The sequence below is a fragment of the Sciurus carolinensis genome, chromosome 2 (genome assembly GCF_902686445.1).
Source record: "Sciurus carolinensis chromosome 2, mSciCar1.2, whole genome shotgun sequence".
Lineage (NCBI taxonomy): Eukaryota > Metazoa > Chordata > Mammalia > Rodentia > Sciuridae > Sciurus > Sciurus carolinensis.
Window position 1 is genome coordinate 55,030,686 of NC_062214.1, and position 18,375 is coordinate 55,049,060.

At 42.4% G+C, this 18,375-nt stretch overlaps 1 protein-coding gene across 2 annotated transcripts in view; it reads left to right on the plus strand.

Annotated features, from left to right (window-relative positions):
• Positions 1 to 14,513, plus strand: part of Ap3s2 (adaptor related protein complex 3 subunit sigma 2) — a 44,916-nt gene extending 30,403 nt beyond the window's left edge. For both annotated transcript variants that reach the window (XM_047538641.1, XM_047538642.1), the window contains 2 exons: positions 10,729 to 10,836; positions 12,537 to 14,513. In XM_047538641.1, the coding sequence (XP_047394597.1) occupies positions 10,729 to 10,836; positions 12,537 to 12,665 (237 nt within the window). In that variant the 3' untranslated portion in view covers positions 12,666 to 14,513. The remainder of the gene's footprint in view (positions 1 to 10,728; positions 10,837 to 12,536) is intronic.
• The last annotated feature ends 3,862 nt before the right edge of the window (positions 14,514 to 18,375 follow it).

The following is an 18,375-nucleotide window of genomic DNA, read 5'->3' on the forward strand; positions in this document are numbered from 1 at the left end:
AAGGTTTCTGGACCCAGGCATTGCATTTGGAATGTTTTTTGATGGTCAAATAAATTGTAATGTACTTACCTGTCTGCTATTTGTTTAGATTGGGCAAAGTGATAGAATTCCAGGGTAGAGGACAGGGACATTTCCTCAGAGGACAAAAATAAGTCCCCCATTTCCTTGAAACTCTTACAAATGTTAAATGACACCAAATGGTTGAAGAAATCGTGTTATGCAAGTGAATTTCCATGATTATAGAAAAAAATATTAGGACCACCACCAGAAGGATACAACTGAGGCCCTCAACATCCTATACCACAAGGCCAGCGATGGGAATGATTGATGTACTTTGTAGCTCAATATAGTTAGGAACTTTCTGACAGTTGTTGCTGCTCAACAGGGTAGCTCAGAAATAGTAATGAGCTCCCTTCACCAAGATGAATGATCTGTCACATTAATGAAGGATCTATACCATCTCAAGAGCCACAGAATAGTTTTTAGCATTGAGAAGGAGGTTGGACAGGATGGCTTTGATTATAACTTTCAGATTCACTAGCAGCCATCAAGTACTTCCTATTTATCAGGCATGTAGTAGCTAAGTTGTATTACATACAGTGTAGTTTAGATGATGCAGGAGCATCATCTTTTTTAATCCTTAGAATAGGCCTTATAACTAAGAACTCTGGTTCTCCACATTTTACAGATGAAAAAATTTAGAGGTAGCAAGCCTCAGTTTCTCCAAGATCATACAGCTAATAAGTGACAGCCAGAATTCTGAGCCTAGACTCTCTGATTCTGGGAATGTACTTTGTCTACACCATGCTACATCATCTACAGTGTACCCTCCTGCTTTAGCACTTAAAACATGGAAAAAGTTCTACTTGGGGCCATATTTTGGCAGAAACCAACCAAGTCAAGAATAAAATTCAAGAGGACAAGATCTGGATTGTTTTCTAAACTCAATAGTGTTTGACATTTGAGTCTAGTTCTGCAAACAGGCAGGAGATTAGGGGAGATGAAGTAGTAGACTAGTAGAACATTTTTAAAAAATAAAAATTGGGGAACATAGCTCAGCAGTAGAGCACTTGCCTAGCATGTGCAAGGTCCTAGGTGTGATCTATAGCATTAAAAGACAAAAAATTTTTTTACATAGAATCTTAACTAATAATAATTTTTCAGTTAGTTTTAAAAAAATAATAATGTGCAATGAGCATACTTTGCTGTAGTCAGCTATTGATACTCAATACTCAAAGAGCATAAAACATGAAGCCACTGAGTGGTGATCCTTTATTAAAGAATTCCTAGAATATGAAGAACAATGAGCTGCTAGGTGATTTACCATTCTCTCTGCCTGGATGCCTTTTCCATTTGCCAGTTAATTTCAACCATTCCCTACCCCGTCCCTGAGCTAATGTAGCATATTGTACTTGGGTCATGATACTTTTCACAGTCTTCCTTTTATTGTAGTTGAATCTGTACATGTTTTATCTTCCTTCCATAATTCCAAGCCCTTTGAGGACAGGGTCCACATCTTATCTTTATTTCCTCTTCCAAGCTTTTAACGCTGATGTTAAACATATTTGAAAATAGACTTTGTTACAAATTATGTTCCTTTGGTGAAATGAATGAATGCCTGGAACATGTTACCTTGCACAGTAGGTAGAGTAGAGTCACATATCCACATTGAACTTAAAAGAGTAGTTACGGGATCGGGGGCGGGGGGATGGAGAAAATCATTTATCCTCAAGTTACTCAGTGAGTGTATTCTGGAGTAAGTGTGAGGTAGAAGATTTGAGTCTATTTTTCTTTGCCTATGCTCCTATGTGCTTCTCATAAGCATGTTTAGAATAATTACAGAGCTGGGCACAGTGACACACGCCTGTAATCCCAGTGGCTCAGGAGGTTGAGGCACGAGGATCATGAGTTCAAAGTCAGCCTCAGCAACTTAGCAAGACTCTAAGCAACTCAGTAAAACCCTGTCTCTAAATAAAATACAAAAAAGGGCTAGGATGTCCCTCAGTGATTAAGTGACCCTGGGTTCAATCCCTGGTACCAGCCCCCGCCCCCCCCCCCGCGCCAAAAAAAATAAAAACAATTCCAGTGCTTAAAACAAATTTAGTCTACGTGGTCCTTAAACAAGCTAACTACTTCATCTGGTACTCGATTTAAAAGCACAAACAAAAATATTAAAACCATAATCACTTCTGTTGCTTGAGGAAAATTAGCTGTGTGGGATTACATAGGAAATTTAAAGGATTTGGAACTAGGTAAAGTTTCTGTCTTACTTTGTGACTTCAGAACTAATACTTTCTGTAAAGTGATAGCTACTAGATTTATTCATTGCTCATTTTAAAAAAGGTATGATTTTTATGAGTGAGAAAGAGAAATCACGGGCTAGGGATTGAGTCTTGTGGAATTTTATTACTAGAAGAAGACATATGAAGAAAATTTGAAATGTCTGGTAAGAAGATCAGGGAATATCATAAATGTGGTTTTGGATACACTAAGATCAGGTAAATCCTTGTAATCCCAGTGACTCAGGAGATTGAGGCAGGAGAATCAAAAGTTCAAGACCAACCTCAGCAAATTAGTGAGACTCTGTCTCAAAATAAAAAACAAAAAAGGCTGGGGATATAGCTCAGTGGTAAAGCACCCCTGGGTTCAGTCCCCTGTACCTCAAAATGAATGAAAGAAAGAAAGGGGGGGGGAGAGGGGGAGAGAGAGAGAGAGAGAGAAAGAAAGAAAGAGAAAGAAAAGAGCAGAACTTTACAAAGCAGGTTGCCTTCTTGACCTGCTTTCTGTACTTCAGTAGGGCTGCTTAGACTTAAAACCCCTCAAAACAGTCAAGAGTAGGAGTGATCTCAACTCCTCTGATGACATACCAACCTATCTCACGTCTCTTCTTCCTACACACCTGGACATATGTGACCTTTCAGTTTTCTTTTCTGGGAAACTGTCACATCAAAAAGAAGAACTTGACTGGTGTAAGCTGAAGATTCAGCAGTGGTTAGGGGCAACTTTGGGGCTCCTGGAAGGTGTGAATCTCCTGAAAAGCTTAAATTGGAGCTTCTTCTCTAAAACAAAGGCCTGATGAGCAATTCTACTGTAAAAACTCACACAGAAACAGAAAAATAAGACTAGAATTTATCATAAGAGAGTTAAATAACTGTCTGGGACCAGAAGTGTAGCTCAGCACTAGAGTGGGTGCTTAGCACATATAAAGAGAAGAGACAGACAAGTGAAACAGGGTGGCAGTACACTGAATTAATTGCCTCAGTAGATACCCATACTAGGCACAGCAGTGTCACTGAGAGGAGGGTGATAAACTGAACTTAGAGAGGGCCTTAGCCTTTCTTGAGTTTAGTTGACCCAACCTTTGAGTCTTAGCCTCTTAAACCTGAAAGAATGTTAACATGAAGTACAGTAGGAGGTAGTGAGGATGAGGATTAGCAAATAGCAACAAGTTGGCAGCACTATAAACCTTTGTTGTGATTCAGAGAAGTACTTTCTTTCCATCAGGATGTCCCAGCAGCTTAGACACATTTAGTTTAATTCAGTTTACTTTATGGTGTTGGAAATCAAACCTGGGGTCTCTCACATACTAAGCACATACTCTGTCACTGAGCTACATTTAAGTTTCTTGATGACTTTCAGTTTTATTTTCTTGTTTCTGTGTGTTTTTTATAGTAGAGCTGTTCATCAGGCCTTTGTGGCCACAGAAGTTCTGAGGTAAGCTTTTCAGGAGATTCATACCTTCCAGGAGCCCCGAAGTTGTCCCTAAACACTGCTGAATCCTCAGCCTACACCAGATGTTCTTCCTTTCATCTCTTAGTAAACTGGGTCAAAGAAAACATGAGTACAAAATTCTGTGTCTCTGTCCTGATTGGGGCATTCATACTGCCTATAGGGAATGAGACGAGGAGGGTCTCAAACATAACTTCTGTTAACAGAAAATAATTTGGGAGCCATTCTGGATGCCCAGTGGATCCAGTTATAGAAGCATGCACCTTCAGGAGAGGGACGATGATGTGATAGCTTCCCAGAAAAGAAAACTGAAAGGTTGCAGATGTCCAGGTGTGTGGAGAGGAGAACACAAAGATGTGAGAGTAGTTCTAGACTATAGTCAGGAGTTGACATTTTAGCCAGCATCACTCCTACTCTAGACTGTTTTGAGGGGTTTCAAGAAGAAATTTAAATAGAACAGAATTATAAACACCAGCTTTTACTCCTTAAAGCATGGCCAAAAATTTATGTTCTTGATCTTGAAAAACATCAGTTTCTACCTTACATTTTTCCTTTTACAACTTCAGATATGGGGGGGTGGAAAAGAAAATTTCAGACACAGGGCTGGTGGGCAGCTCAATGGGAGAGTACTTTGCCTAGCATGCATGAGATCCTGTACCACACATGCATCCAAAAGATTTCAGATACATCACCCAGTGTTTTCCCCTTTGCCTTCTCCTTGTATCAGGTTATTCTGTTAGTTTTTTGGGGTTATCTTAATCTTTATGTTCCGGGTGAAACTCTTCCTGGTTGCAATTTTTTTGTCAGATTACTATTGGATTTGCCAAGAACTAAGAAATTAATGCACTTTTGTTTAAACTCTGCTAAATTCTTCCAAATAAATTTTGCTAGTATCATTATTTTAGGTGGTTGCTAAGTTAGCAGAAAACTGAATTAGTACTTGATAATTCATATTTGTTCAATGCACACCGTTAGGCTGAGCTTCAGACTATTAAAGACCTTTGCCTTCTTGCCCAACTTCATTCCTGTGCTTTTGAGTGCTATGTACATGACTCTAGTTCCAGATTTCCTTTTCTCCCAGCCCCCCTCTGTTAATCTGGTATTTTAAACTCTCAGTGTTCTTTCGGGTATTTATCTAGATTTCTGCTGGCACCCGTCAGTCATTCCTGTCCTTAATAGAACCCTTCTTTATGCTCCAAGTATATCTCTAGTTTATTAAGTGCCCGAGTTCAGTTTCGATTCTTGGCTATCTGCTTCCCACACCTATGCTTGGCAATCTCCAGTTTATCAAGTCTCCTCTATCTCTATTCAAAGAAATTTTTCCAATCTGTCGTGGTCTAGTTCACTTCGTGCTCAGTAGAAGAGGACTTAACTGACTTGCAAGGCCTCCATCGACAGCTACTTGCTAATCCTCTGCTCACTCACAGCAGTGTAATCATTGTGCTTATTAACAAACGGTGGTTGTGATGTTTTCAGATCTGTTTATGCTAGTATACTGATACTGTAGTTGTATAGTGTAATTAAATAATATACAGGTGAACCAGGAGTGAGACGAGAAGAATCATTCTATGAAAATAAGGAGGATGCTTTAGGAGGACAAATTATTTAAAAAGGAAATAACATAGAATTAGGTTTAGGCAAAGGAGAAAACACAGGGTGATGCATCTGAAACCCTGGGGGAGTGGGGAATCCTTATCAGTCCAGAAGCATTCTATGCTTCAGAGAAACTGAATATTGTAGATAATGCATTCTGAGTGAGTTTTGCACAATAATGACAGAACTCTAATCAGCAGAGAAGATCCTCTTGGCCTTAGTTGGTGACTCGCAAATTTTAAATGATGGTAGCCTTGGACTTTGGTGGGGAAAGTCACAATTTAAGTCATAATAATCATTACTTGAGTTGTAATACTCCATGGAAGTTACTGAAGGTGAGGAAATCAGTGTTCTTAGTCTCCTCCTTCCTTTTCCCCCCTTTTCTTCCTAATTTTTGCTAGCCGTGGTTTTCTACATTTGTGAGGCAAGTCATAGAGCATTGGCATTGTTTTGCTGCCCTGATCCCATTTTATTCTTAGTCCTCCTGTTAAGTAGCTTTAGCACTCACTGATGGTCTTTTCTTTGTGTCATACTTTTTCCAGTCATGCCTGAATGGATTGTCACAAGAATTTCTTTCTGTAGATTCCTCAAAAAGAAAGATTCAGCATAGAATTCCCTGTCATGTTACACTTATTGTTACTTAACTGGGTACAAAATCCTTGAATCACACCTCATCTTCTTGAGAGTTTTTTTCGTTTGTTTGTGTACCAAAGATTGAACCCAATGACAGTTAACCACTGAGCCACATCCCTAGCCCCTTGTATATTTTATTTTGAGACAGCGTTTGCTGAAACTGGCTTTGAACTTGTGATCCTCTTGCCTCAGCCTCCTAAACCACTGGGATTACAGGTATGCGCCACTGAGCCCCATTTCTTGGGAGTTTTGTGGGCAATTGTCCTATTTCCACTAGTGTTAAATATTAATGTGAAAAATTTCAAGGTCTTATCTCTCTTTCTAGTGATTTGATCTTTTGCCTGATTGCAGAAATCTAGAAACTTTCCCCGAAAGGTGTGTCTGGGCTCTAGCTGTTTGGGTGTTTTCCCTGCCATATGTATGCCCTGTGGTATGTAGATTCTAGTCCTCTTGCAGTTGAGAAACAGTGAACTCCCTCTTTATGTGATCTTTATGAACAAATCTTTACATGTGTTTTCCTGTTTTGTATTCATTTCCTTCTTGCATATGCTGCATCTCTTTTGCTGTCTTCTGTAGCTTCATTACTCCTTATTCCTTTTTAATTCTTTTGTTTCATTACTTTTTTCCATTTTCTCCTTTTGATCCTTACTGTGTTTTTAGCAGTGTCTCTTCTCCCTTTTGCTCTTTCCAGTTTCACCTTCAATTCTATGGCAGTGGTTCTTCCTTCCACTTCTTCCCCGAACTCTGCTAGTCTACATCTTCTCTTCTTTTCTTCTACCCCTGCCCTAAGCTCTTGTACTTCTTACCCCTGCTTTGAGCTCTTGCTTCACAGAGACAACTATTTGTTCATTGTTTTCTCTTTTTAATTTTGCAAAATACTTTATTATAATTTTAACTTCTCCATGGCAGCATTTTTCTAATGTCTACCATTTGTTTTTTTCTATTTCTTTCCTTTTTTTTAATACACACACACACACACACACACACACACACACATACATATATACATATATTTATGAGAGAGAGAGAGACACTATGCATATTTCTCTTTTATAACATCATTAAATAGGTTAGTTTTTCAGGGACCAGCTATTTCCAGGATTCTTGTTTCTTGCTTGAGGGAGGTACCAAGACTATTTCAGGCTGGCCACAGTGTTCCTTTGATGTAGGGTTTTGTGTGAGTTTATTTAACCTTTCTTTCTTTTTTTTTTTAATATATATATTTTTTAGTTGTAGATGGATACAATGTCTTTATGTATTTATTTTTATGTGATGCTGAGGATTGAACCCAGTGTCTTGCATGTTGGAAGCACTCTACCACTGAGCTGCAGCCCCAGCCCTACCCTTTATTTCTATACAGTCAATGAAAATAGGCTGAATAATTTCTACAGTGCAAAGACTTTCTTTTCTGCTGCCATAGAGACCAGCTCTGTGGGGCAAATAAAGTTTATTTATATAGTTTCTTGTATAGCTCCAACTCCTGGGAAGTTCCTGCCCTCCACAAACAGGGAATTTGTTGGTAACATAGGGTGTGTGCTTTACCTCTAGAAAGTATTTTTCTAGACCTTTCTGAGGTCTCCAGCTCCCACATCCTCTCTCTGCAGCATCCTTTTTTCCTTTCTTTCTATGAAGCAAAAGATGCCTGGCCTGAGTTCCATACTTTTGACACCTTTTCCACTTGTTTGGGGTTTGCAATTTGTATTATCTTCTAATTTTGTTGGAAAATGAAGTTTGCATTTTTTATTTCTTCTTCTGCATTTAGAACATATTTGTGTCACTTTTGAAAATGCCAACTTTATGGTGCAATCTACAAATTAGAAATCTTAACTGATTTTTTTTTTCTACCAACCCACTACTGGTCTTTGCGACATCATATATTGGAACTTTTACTACAACTTCTCCCTAAAACCTTCACCACCACACTATCATCGGTCTTCTAAGCCCCTAAAGTTGAAGAAATATGCCACTCAGATGTATGGAAAGCTTTCATTCGTTCATTCAGTATGCCTGCTCTGCACTGGGCATTGTTCTAGGCCTGGTGGAGAATCATACAAGATTTCTGACATATCAGAGGCAAGTTTAAAATGATTCCCAATGGACTAGAGGTCAGGAATGAAGAGAGTAGAAGACAGAGTTTGGGATTCTGAGGAAGTACAGTGTAAAGGGCAGAATGTGAGCTCTTGAGTAAGGCAGACCTAGGTTCAGCATTCACTTCTGCCATAGGAATAATTTTATTGACTTCCATATATATAAAAAACTAAGATTATTTTGCCTCCCTCAGGTGAACATTGTAAAATTAAAATAAGTTACATGAAGTACTTGGCACATGGTAGACAACAGGTACCATTTTCTACCTGTGACAAAGGGGTTGGTTAAGCAAAAAGAATAAATATTACAAGTACTAGGATAGAAACCTGTTTACCTGTTTACCACTTTTTAATTTCACAGTTCAGTAGCATTAAGCACATTCATGTTGTGCAGCCATCACCATCATCCATTTCCTGAGAGCTTTATCTTACAAAACCAGATCTCTGTACACATTAAATAACAATCATCATTTCTTTCCCTCCTAATACTGATGACCTCCATCCTACTTTTTCTTCTATAATCTGATCACTCTAGGTCCCTATCCTACAGTGTTTTGTCTCTTATGTCTGACTTATTTTACTTAGCATAGTGACATCAAGATTCACCCATGTGGTAGCATGTGTCTCAATTTCTTTCCTTTCAAAGACTGAGTAATGTTCCACTGTATGGACACTTCACATTTTGTTTATACATTCTTACTGTCAAATATTGCTGCTGTGAACATAGATGTACAATATTTCTTTGAGTCCTGCATTCAATACTTTTGGGTATATGCCCAGAAGTGGTATTGCTGAGTCATACAGTAATCCTATTTTTAATTTTCTGTGAAACTGTCATGCAGTTCATACATCCAGAGGCTATTTCTTGATGGGGAAATGTAAATAGTGGAATTCCCCAGGAAATAGTTTTAAAACCAGTCTTGTGTAACGTTTTGTAAATTACCTAAATATGAGACTTTCACTATTAAGTCTCCATTTACATATAGATAATGCATAATTCACATTGTATGACATTCAGAACACCTCATGTGTAGTGTGTGTACATAGACAGAAAAATGGTTAATGAGGCTCAGTGTGGGCACATGCAAGGAATGCTCGTGCTTTCATGTCCTTCTTCCCAAAGTTCAGAGTTAATATCATTCTTTCTGCTTACTGTGGGAAAAGCAGGGAGAACTGATGTGCCAACAAGCTCATTTATCAAAAATGTGCAGGTGTACAGATGCAGACATCCCTCTTCTCGGCTTCTCATTGCCTGGAAAGAAACTTGGCACTTGACTGAAGACTAGACCAGTGGTATTCAACTAGGGTGAGCGTGCCTCCTGGGATATATTTGGCAATGTTTGAAGACATTTTAGGTTGTCATACTGGAGGCGTGCTATTGACATCTATTTGGCAGAGACCAGGAACAGACTATAATGCACAGGACAGCCCAACAGAGAATTATGGAGCCCAAAATGTCACTAATGCCCAAGCTGGGAAATCATTCTGCAGATGAAAACTACCTTCCCATCTTTGATTTTACTCTCCCTATTACACGAAACTGCCGTCTCAGCCAGATCCAGCAGCTCCCAACACCTGTCCATACACCAGCTGAAGTTTCTTCCAGGACCTTCCACCTGAAATCCTCTTCCCCTCTTCTCTGAGGCTCTCTGCTCTCTCCAGCCATTGTTGTCTTGCTTCTCTAGCCTCCTATGAACTATTCTAATAATTTGGCACTTAGCTGACAATACAAGGTGGTGCTTGCCATCTTCCCAACTTGACTGAAAGTACCATAAAGGCTATGTTAATATGATTTCCTTTGAAATATGAACTGCTACCCAATGGGCACATCTGACTTGACCCAGGGCTTTCCATGGCAGCTTTGCTGATACCTTGGGCTACAGGGACTGCGTCAGCTCTGTTCCTTCACAGCAGTGGAGTATCTGGGGACTCAGCTTTGTTTAGGAAACAACTAGCTGGGTGGAACCTGAGCACAAATGAGTATCATGATTAGAAAAGTATTTATGCAGAACCTGCTTTCTTATTTAAGTTATAAGACATAGGGTGAGGATGGAAATTCAGGAATGGGCTGTAGTTTGCTCTGATCACTTCCAACAGAGTGTAGGCCAGAAGATCTATCTCAAGACACCTGGGAGATATTTCATTTCAGCTGTTTGGTAGTGACTGATCCATCATAGCTGGACCTGGTGATTGTTGTTGGTGTTGATGAAGATGATAGTAGTGAAAACTATCACTACTTATGTAGAACCTAGTGTGTGCCAGGCATCAGCTGAGTTGCTTTATACACTAGTTATTTCATCCAACCTTCACTACAGTCCTAGAAGGAAGCTGAGCCCTGAAAGGATAATTTGCCTGAGGCACCTGGCTAAGAGATAGCAAGCTGGAATTTAAACAAGATATGTCTGACTCCAGAGTGTCAGCCACCACCTCACTGTCTTGAGTGTAGCCAGGCACCTCTGCCACTGCTGATGGAAGATATTTGTGCTGCATGGTGTGCCGAAATGGGAGACCCCTTGTGGTCTCCCTGGAGAGGTGGCTATGCCAGCAGGCTTAGGAGCCTTGAGTTGTGAATCAGGACCAGGTGTTCCATTTGAGCACTCTGCTGCTGCAGGAAAAGGCAACCTCGTGGGCTGCACACTGACCACTGCTGTGTGCGCTGACCTTCTGATTTTTGCTTCCCTTCTAGGTGCACTACATCCTCCAAGAGGTGGTGATGGGTGGGATGGTATTGGAAACAAACATGAATGAAATTGTGGCTCAGATTGAAGCTCAAAACAGGCTGGAGAAATCAGAGGTGAGAAAGAAATTGTGTGCTTGTGTGGGCAGAGGAGTGTGTGTAAGTGCCAGTTTGTGTTGCTGTGGATCCTTAGGAAATGGTTTATCATCTTCTCGCTCGCTTTTTTTGTTTGTTTTTTGTGGTGCTGGGGATCGAACCCAGGGCCTTGTGCTTGCAAGGCAAGCACTCTACCAACTGAGCTATCAGTCCCCAGCCCTTCTCACTCTCTTTAATCCGTCAAAGCTTACTGATTTGAAGGTTGGTCCTGAAAACTGAGCAGGTCAGGAGTTTTGAAATCTTAGACTTTCAGGCTAGGAGTGTGAATGGAAAAGGCAGATGGCAGAGGAAGGCACACAGCTTCTAGCTTGTGGGGTGATGGCCTGTTTGTGGTTTGTAATTCCTTCTCTCAAAGCCACATGCTCCCTGGAGAGACCCAGAATTCTCTTCTCCAATCCTACTGTGGTTTCCTAGTTTGTGTGCTAAATGAGTCTTATCTCCCAGCCATTTATCATGGTATCTTTCAACCCTCAGAGTTGCCAGTGTCCTCATTTGTAGTTAGACGTTTTATAAGGCCACAGCAGAGTTGGGACCAGGCTTGAAAGTACCATTTCCAATCCATCCTCACATGGCACTAAGCTTGATAAGAAGCTCTCAGTAAAGTCAGTCCTGTCCCCTTGACATCTTTCTGTCCCCTTCCTCAGCCTTAAAAGAGATAAGCAGTTACAGGCATATACCTTCACATATGCAGAAATAGCAGAACAAATTACCTCTTGAATTATCTGAGTGTCTTAAAGGGTGTCTTTGCCTTGTATAATGGAACCTGATCTTGCGAAACCAGAATTTCTCTACGTGAGGACTGGCAGTCCTGCTGAAGAAGCTTTTCCAGGCCACAGTTCTGTGGCAGCTTTAGTTCTTTGAGAAAGGCAGATTGGGAAACTTCCAGAAATAGTGAGTGAGTCAGAGGCAAGGGGTTTGGAAACCAGAAGAAACAGATATTTGCTGGGTGAGGGTGGAATTGGAGTTGGTATCCTGAAAGCAGTCAATAAGGGAAGTGATTTTTAGAGAGCCTTTGTTAGCTCTTCCCCTCCCCACACTGGGAGTGAGCCTGGAGGCCTATTGCAGAAGTCTCTGCTCTTTGTGTTTGTTACCTGTCTTCTGTGTCTACTATGCTGCACCTCCTGCATGTCCACGCATCCCAGCTTACTGCCACGTGACTTTTCTATAACACATTCTTAGTTGGCAGGCAGTTGCCCTAAAGCTGTGACATTCCTCTTCTTCTTAAGAATATCCTGTGGCTTTGCCCTTATCTATAAGATCCTCTCTTGAGGAAAGGATTTTGTTTTGTAACTGAAAAGCACTACTCTCAATGCTCCTTATGGCTTGGATATACCACTTCAAGCCAGCATTTGTTAGCACCCACCATGGACCAGATGCTGTTAGATGCTGGGGCTCTGGAACTGCATAATACACAGCCCTACCTTTGAGGAGCTTGCAGTCTGATAGTGCAGGCTCTGGGTCCCCATACCAAGTCCCAGCTACTTCAAAGAATATTTTGTTGGCTACCTTTGAGGAATAAAGATGAAAATTTAAAATTTCTGTTGTGTTTACTCAGTTTGGGATTTTTCTAGGTCTCCTTCATCTGTTTTTGTTTTTGTTTTTAAAGTATTAAGTGAATGACACTGAAAATGGTCTCATACTCACCTCTCATTCCTCCTCAGGGTGGCCTTTCAGCAGCACCTGCACGGGCTGTGTCGGCTGTGAAGAACATCAACCTGCCTGAGATCCCACGGAACATTAACATTGGTGATCTCAACATCAAAGTCCCCAACCTGTCCCAGTTTGTCTGAGGGTGGAGGGTTGGGCTGAATTGGAGTCCTTAAGACAAGCAAAACCATTTAAGTCCGGAAACCACCCATTTTGAGCCTTAGAAGAGTCAAGCCTCAGGACCTTGAACCTTTCTGTCTGGGAAGACCGTTTGGAGTGAGGAAGGGATTCAGATGCCACTGCATGGTGTGCTCAGTTCTCACACTTGGCAGTCATGCCACTGATATACATGGCCACTGGAGACGTGAGTGGGGAGTCAGCGTGGCGCAGTTTATCTCCTGTACACAGCTGCTCCCAGGGACTGAGGACTGTGGATCGAGCCCACCGTGTCCCAGTGCTTTCTCTGACTAAAATCATCTTCCTTAGCACCACAGGCTTCTGAGGTCCCCTGGCACTTACTTGTGACAAAACACCTTAAGGAAGACAACCAGCCCTTCAGACCTGGGGATGTGGCGAATGACAAGTAAGGACAGGGTTTATGAGAACCACAGATACCTGCTGGCTCTCCTGGTTGTACCCAGAATCCTTTTGTATAGCCAAGCTTTCTGGTCACCATCTCCTGCCAAATACATCCTTTATGTCCCCAGTTCTGTTCTCACAGGTGTTTATGTGCAGGACAGAGTCTAAATCATAAGCCTGGTGCATTTCACCATACGTCTGCCGGTAGGGAAGATAACTCTTACCACAGTTCGAGAGGTCCTTCTCCCAGAGAAGAGGCTCTGTCTCTGTTGGAGATGAAAACTGCCAGTGTGTGGAACAAACCAGAATTATGATGCTTCCCAAGTTTAAAACACATTTCCTTTCTCAGAGCAGAGGGTCCAGTTGCTGTGTTGTGAATGATGAGTCCCCCCCATAAGTAGGAGACCCACTGCCACCGGTGCCAGCTTCTGGAACATGAGAGCTGGGGCTCCTTGCAGGGTCCAGACCAGGAGCACGCTGGTGAGGACTGGAGCAGGGCTACATCTTCTCCCTCCCTGAGCTTGACTTTGGATGCTCCCAGTTCCCTCAGGTGACGGTCTCCCAGGGCTTTGGAGGCCTATAAATGTTTACATGTGCCTAGAGTCTTTCTTCCTGTAGCTAATTTGAAGCTAAAACTGCTGCTCATAGTAGGGCCTCATACTCCACACTGTCCCACTGGCCAGGTCTCAGGGATGCTGTGAGCTGCCTTGAGATTAGGTAGCTGACTGCCCTTTCACAGAAGTCTCCCAGCCTGGGGACCCAAACTGGTTCCTCAGGCCTCCTGACGCAATTGCAGAGCAGGCCTGAGATGGTGCCCATCAGGACCCTGTGTCAGGGCCACATCATTTTTCTTTTTTGAACAGCACTTCCCATGGTTTGTGCCCATTTCTCTCTGCAGCTTTCTGTCCTAACTCCTTCAGTATCTCTGTAGTAATCTCAGAGACAGGCAGCTGGCCAGAAGGTGGGCCTCTGGTAGGTATGGGAAAAGGGAGAGTAGATGAATCAATCTGATGCCAGAACCTCTCGTACCATTCCCCTAAAGGGTTTGATTTTTTTTTTTTTTTTTTCCGGTAGACATTTCAGCACATTGGTATCCTTTCATGTTTGCTGAGCGTGAACTAGGAATAAAAGAAGGCAACTGATGCCATGCGCGGTGGCGCACACCTGTAATCCCAGCAGCTCAGGAGGCTGAGGCAGGAGGATTGCAAGTTCAAAGCCAGCCTCAACAACTTAGCAAGGCGCTGAGCAACTCAGTGAGACCCTGTCTCTAAATAAAATACCAAAAAGGGCTGGGGATGGGGCTCAGTGGTCGAATGCCCCTGAGTTCAGTCTCTGGTGCAGAAAAAAAAAAAAGACAACTGATATTTACTCTGCACCTGCTAGCACCTACTAGAAGGTGAAATAAGCAAGATTCTTCAACAATTCTTACAATAGACTTTCTTATCCCCATTTTGCAGATGAAGAGTATAGATTCAGGTCTAGTAACCTGCTTTTAGGTCACAAGGGACTAAAGTTTAACACCATCTGCCTGCCTGACTCCACAGTCCTTTTTTCCCCTCACTCCTGAAGATGGCTTCTCCCAATTTTTCATCTTCATAGATAAGGAAACTGTCTCAAAAGGATTAAGCATCTTCTCACAAACTATAAAAACAGGCTTGATTTTCTAAGGTAGCCAGTGACCACATCATGGACTAAGACCTGAAAGGATCTCTGTCTCCCTCTCTTTATCTGTGGAAGCCCAGAGTGTTAAATATCACGTTGAGGATAACCAAGTCATTGTTCTTGAGTTTTATGTGTTATGTGACTGAATGTATTACTGCAAGATAGTCACATGAACTGAATTTCCTGGGATAGTCTTGGTTTCAAATGTTTTTCCTACCAAAAACCAGTGGTTCCCCAAAACCATTGACTGGCCACATGGATTACAAAAGTGAACATCGGGCAACCTCCCTTCACACCACCTCTTAAAAAAAATGCATAAAACTTCTGCTTGATTTTTTACTTGGAAAATTCAATCCGTCTAGACCAACCACAATATTGTTCATTAACTTTAGGTTGCCTGTAAATCCAACCAGCTTTCTTTCCTATTTTTTTAAATAAAGAGAAAATCTTCCGTGCCCCCCCCCTTCTTTTTTAAAGAAGGGAACAGATTTTGCTACTAAAAGTTGTTGGTTATAAAAGCAGGGGCTAAGTTGGGTGTGGTAGTGCATGCCTATAATCCTAGCTACTCTGGAGGCTGAGGCAGGAAAATTGTAAGCTTGAGGCTAGCCTGAGCAACTTAAGACCTTTTGTCAGAATTTCAAAAAAAACAAAAAAAAATTTTTTTTAAAGGACTGGGCATGTAGCTTGGTAGTAGATCATCCCTGGGTCCAATCCATAGTACCAAAAAAAGAAAAAAAAAGGAAGATCTAGGTTTGGGTTTACTTTAGGAATCCATGGCCCTGATGGTTGGTTTAGAATACTGGATTTTTAATGCTCACTGCTAATTAAAATCTGAAATTCTATTATGCAGTGTCTAGTTGCCTGTTGAACTTAGTTCTCAGCTCTGAAGATAGAGAAGGAAATGAGTCTCTGCTTTCTTAGCTGTCTATGATTTTCTGAGAGAACATTTGCATTCTTGGGAGTCTGATGACAACCTGGAACTGTGGAGACTGGAAATCAGTGATTGTGATATTGTGGAATATTTAAATGACTAACCCATTTCCCACTCTGGCTGACCACATCATGCTGGCTGGGCCATGCCCAGAACAGCCCACCTTCTGGACCTGGCCATTGTCCTGTGAGTGCCACATCCAGGATGTCTTGAATTCCGGAAAGTTCCTGTTTATCAGGCCTTTGCCACTTGCAGAGCCAACCCTCCCTCCACACCACCTCCACCCCACAGAACCAACACAGGGGTGTTTGGCTTAACAGTCGGGGGTGGGGGGTGGAGAGCGTGGGACAGGATGGGAATGTGGCTAAAACCAGGTTGCTGGCTAAATCTTAGTCTGTGGCCCAGTGTTTGGTAGGGGATTTCTTTAGTATGGCAATATGTCCATGGCTTTCCAGATAAGATACAGCAGTGAGTGGTATATGAAAATAGAGAGGCGTGGGCCTAGTCCAGTTGTAGCAATAACCTAGATGGAGAGGCATGGAAGAGACCCAGAGGGAACACCTTGATTTTCCACCTCCTAAGTGTGCTTTACCACCAAGAGGTAGCCCATCTCACTGTGGTGACTGTTGGCCTAGAGTCCACACACACTTGAACACCAGCACATGGCTGATGCTCGTGGATGCTTGAATGGCTGTCCGCAAGTTGAAGGCTAAGGCTGTGTGCAGGCAGTGTTCCCACGGAATTGGCAGATAAGAAAATGGGTCCCTCAAGGGAGATAGTTGCATGAAAATGATTAATTCTTTGCAAAAGACTTAAAATTTTTTCCTATTTCAGTTTTTCCTTTTATAAAAGGAAATGACATATAGTTCAAATTTTAAGAAAAGACTGGTCAGCAAAAGATAACTCATTGTTACTCTTATCACTAAGCCCCATCCCTGGAAGCAAAAAGTATTTCCAAAGTACAAAGAAACAAAGTCCCTGGATCTTCATTACCAAAACTGAGGGCATAGCTTCTTGATAGTGTGAGTTACGTTCCATCAGCCCACCACAGTCATGCCAGCCTCTTCAGGGAGGAGGATCCTTAGCTCAACCAGTGTAAAACAGCACCCCCAATTCAGCACTCCCATCACTACTCAGCCTTACCTTTTCCAGGGCGCTCTGACATACTACTTGTTTGGATTTAAGTTCTTGTCTGCTGGGATGTAAGTTCCTCAAGGGCAAGGTTTCTTTTTTGTCCCAGTTGCTATGAATGGTGCCTGGTCCTTACTATTCAATAAATCACTGTTGAATGAATGAATGGTTGAGGCAGATGGTAATTAATTTTTCCAGTCACTCAGCTTATGCTCTCCAGGGCCCTGTGCACATGGGAAGGAGAACCAGGCTGGTGGCATTGGGAGCTGGAAGTGGAGGGGGGCTGGTGATAGCTGTGGAGGAGGAGGGAGGGAGAAGGGTGAGGGTGATTGATGTTGGTAGGTGGAGGGGTGGCAGGAATGGTGTTCCTCAGGAGGATGTTGGGGTGGAGGGTTGGTGATCAGGGGTTTGGATGTGGACATGTTAGGTTGCAGTCACCTAGGGACAGATGTCCACAAGCAACTTAATGGACAGGAAAGGAAATGAGTTTTCATCCCTGAGATGATGTTTGGAGCCATGAGGGTGAGTGATGTGGCAAGGGATGAGAGGGTTAGGGACTAGTCCCATGAATTGGAAGAAAGCAATGTCTAGTCATTGGAGTGACTTCTAGTCAAGGGAGGACTCAAGTGGGGAGAGGGACTAAGATGAGAGGATCTGGGCTTGTAGCTGCTCAGCCAACCCCCCTAAGTGAGTCAGCAAAATCAGAGACTGTTGAATAGGTGACTAGCTGGTGGTGGGACAAGGTCCAAATGGTAAGGTGGCTGTATGGGTCACCATCCAGCTCTGTAACAGCCAGAACCTTCCAAAGGTCAGTTTTCTCATCCATCAAAGGGGGCAAAAGCCTGGCACAATGGCACACACCTGTAATTCCAGCAGCTTGGGAGACTGAGACAGGAGGATCTTGGATTAAGCCAACCTCAGCAACTTAGTAAGAACCCATCTTTAAATAAAAAATAAAAAGGTCTGGGGATGTGGCTTGGTGGTTAAGCGCCCCTGGTTTTAATCCCTGGTACAAAAAAAGTGGGGCAGGGGGAGTAATCCCTGCTTCAGGATTGTTACGAGGATTCACAGACTATTAATGTAGACCACAAAGAGCCCCACAAACAGGCAGCTGCCTTTGTTGGGGTTTTTGCAAAGGGAATGGAAGTTGAGGTAGGTGAGTTATGTCAGAAGTTAGTAGTCCCGGGAAGAGAGGTGCAGTATCTAGTGCTCAAGTCCTGGCAGAAGCAGGAGGGGACAAAAGGGCAGTAGCAACCAAGGGGCCTCAAGGAAGGGTGCTTCAGAGGGAGAACAGGAACAGTGGCTACTGGCCTGGCCTTAGTGGGGTCCCAAGCCCATGTTCCGGGGAGCTGCTGGATAAAGCTATAGAGGAGGTGGCTGGGCCTAGGAAAATGTAGTTTTCCTAACCATTGGGTCCCATCATCCTACATATAGGACACCTATAAGAGCCTTTAAAATTTCATAGGACACCTATAAAATTGCTCAATTTAAGTTTTTATGGGTATCCTCTACATGGGATGATGGGACAAAGTAAGTTAAGATGAGGGGAG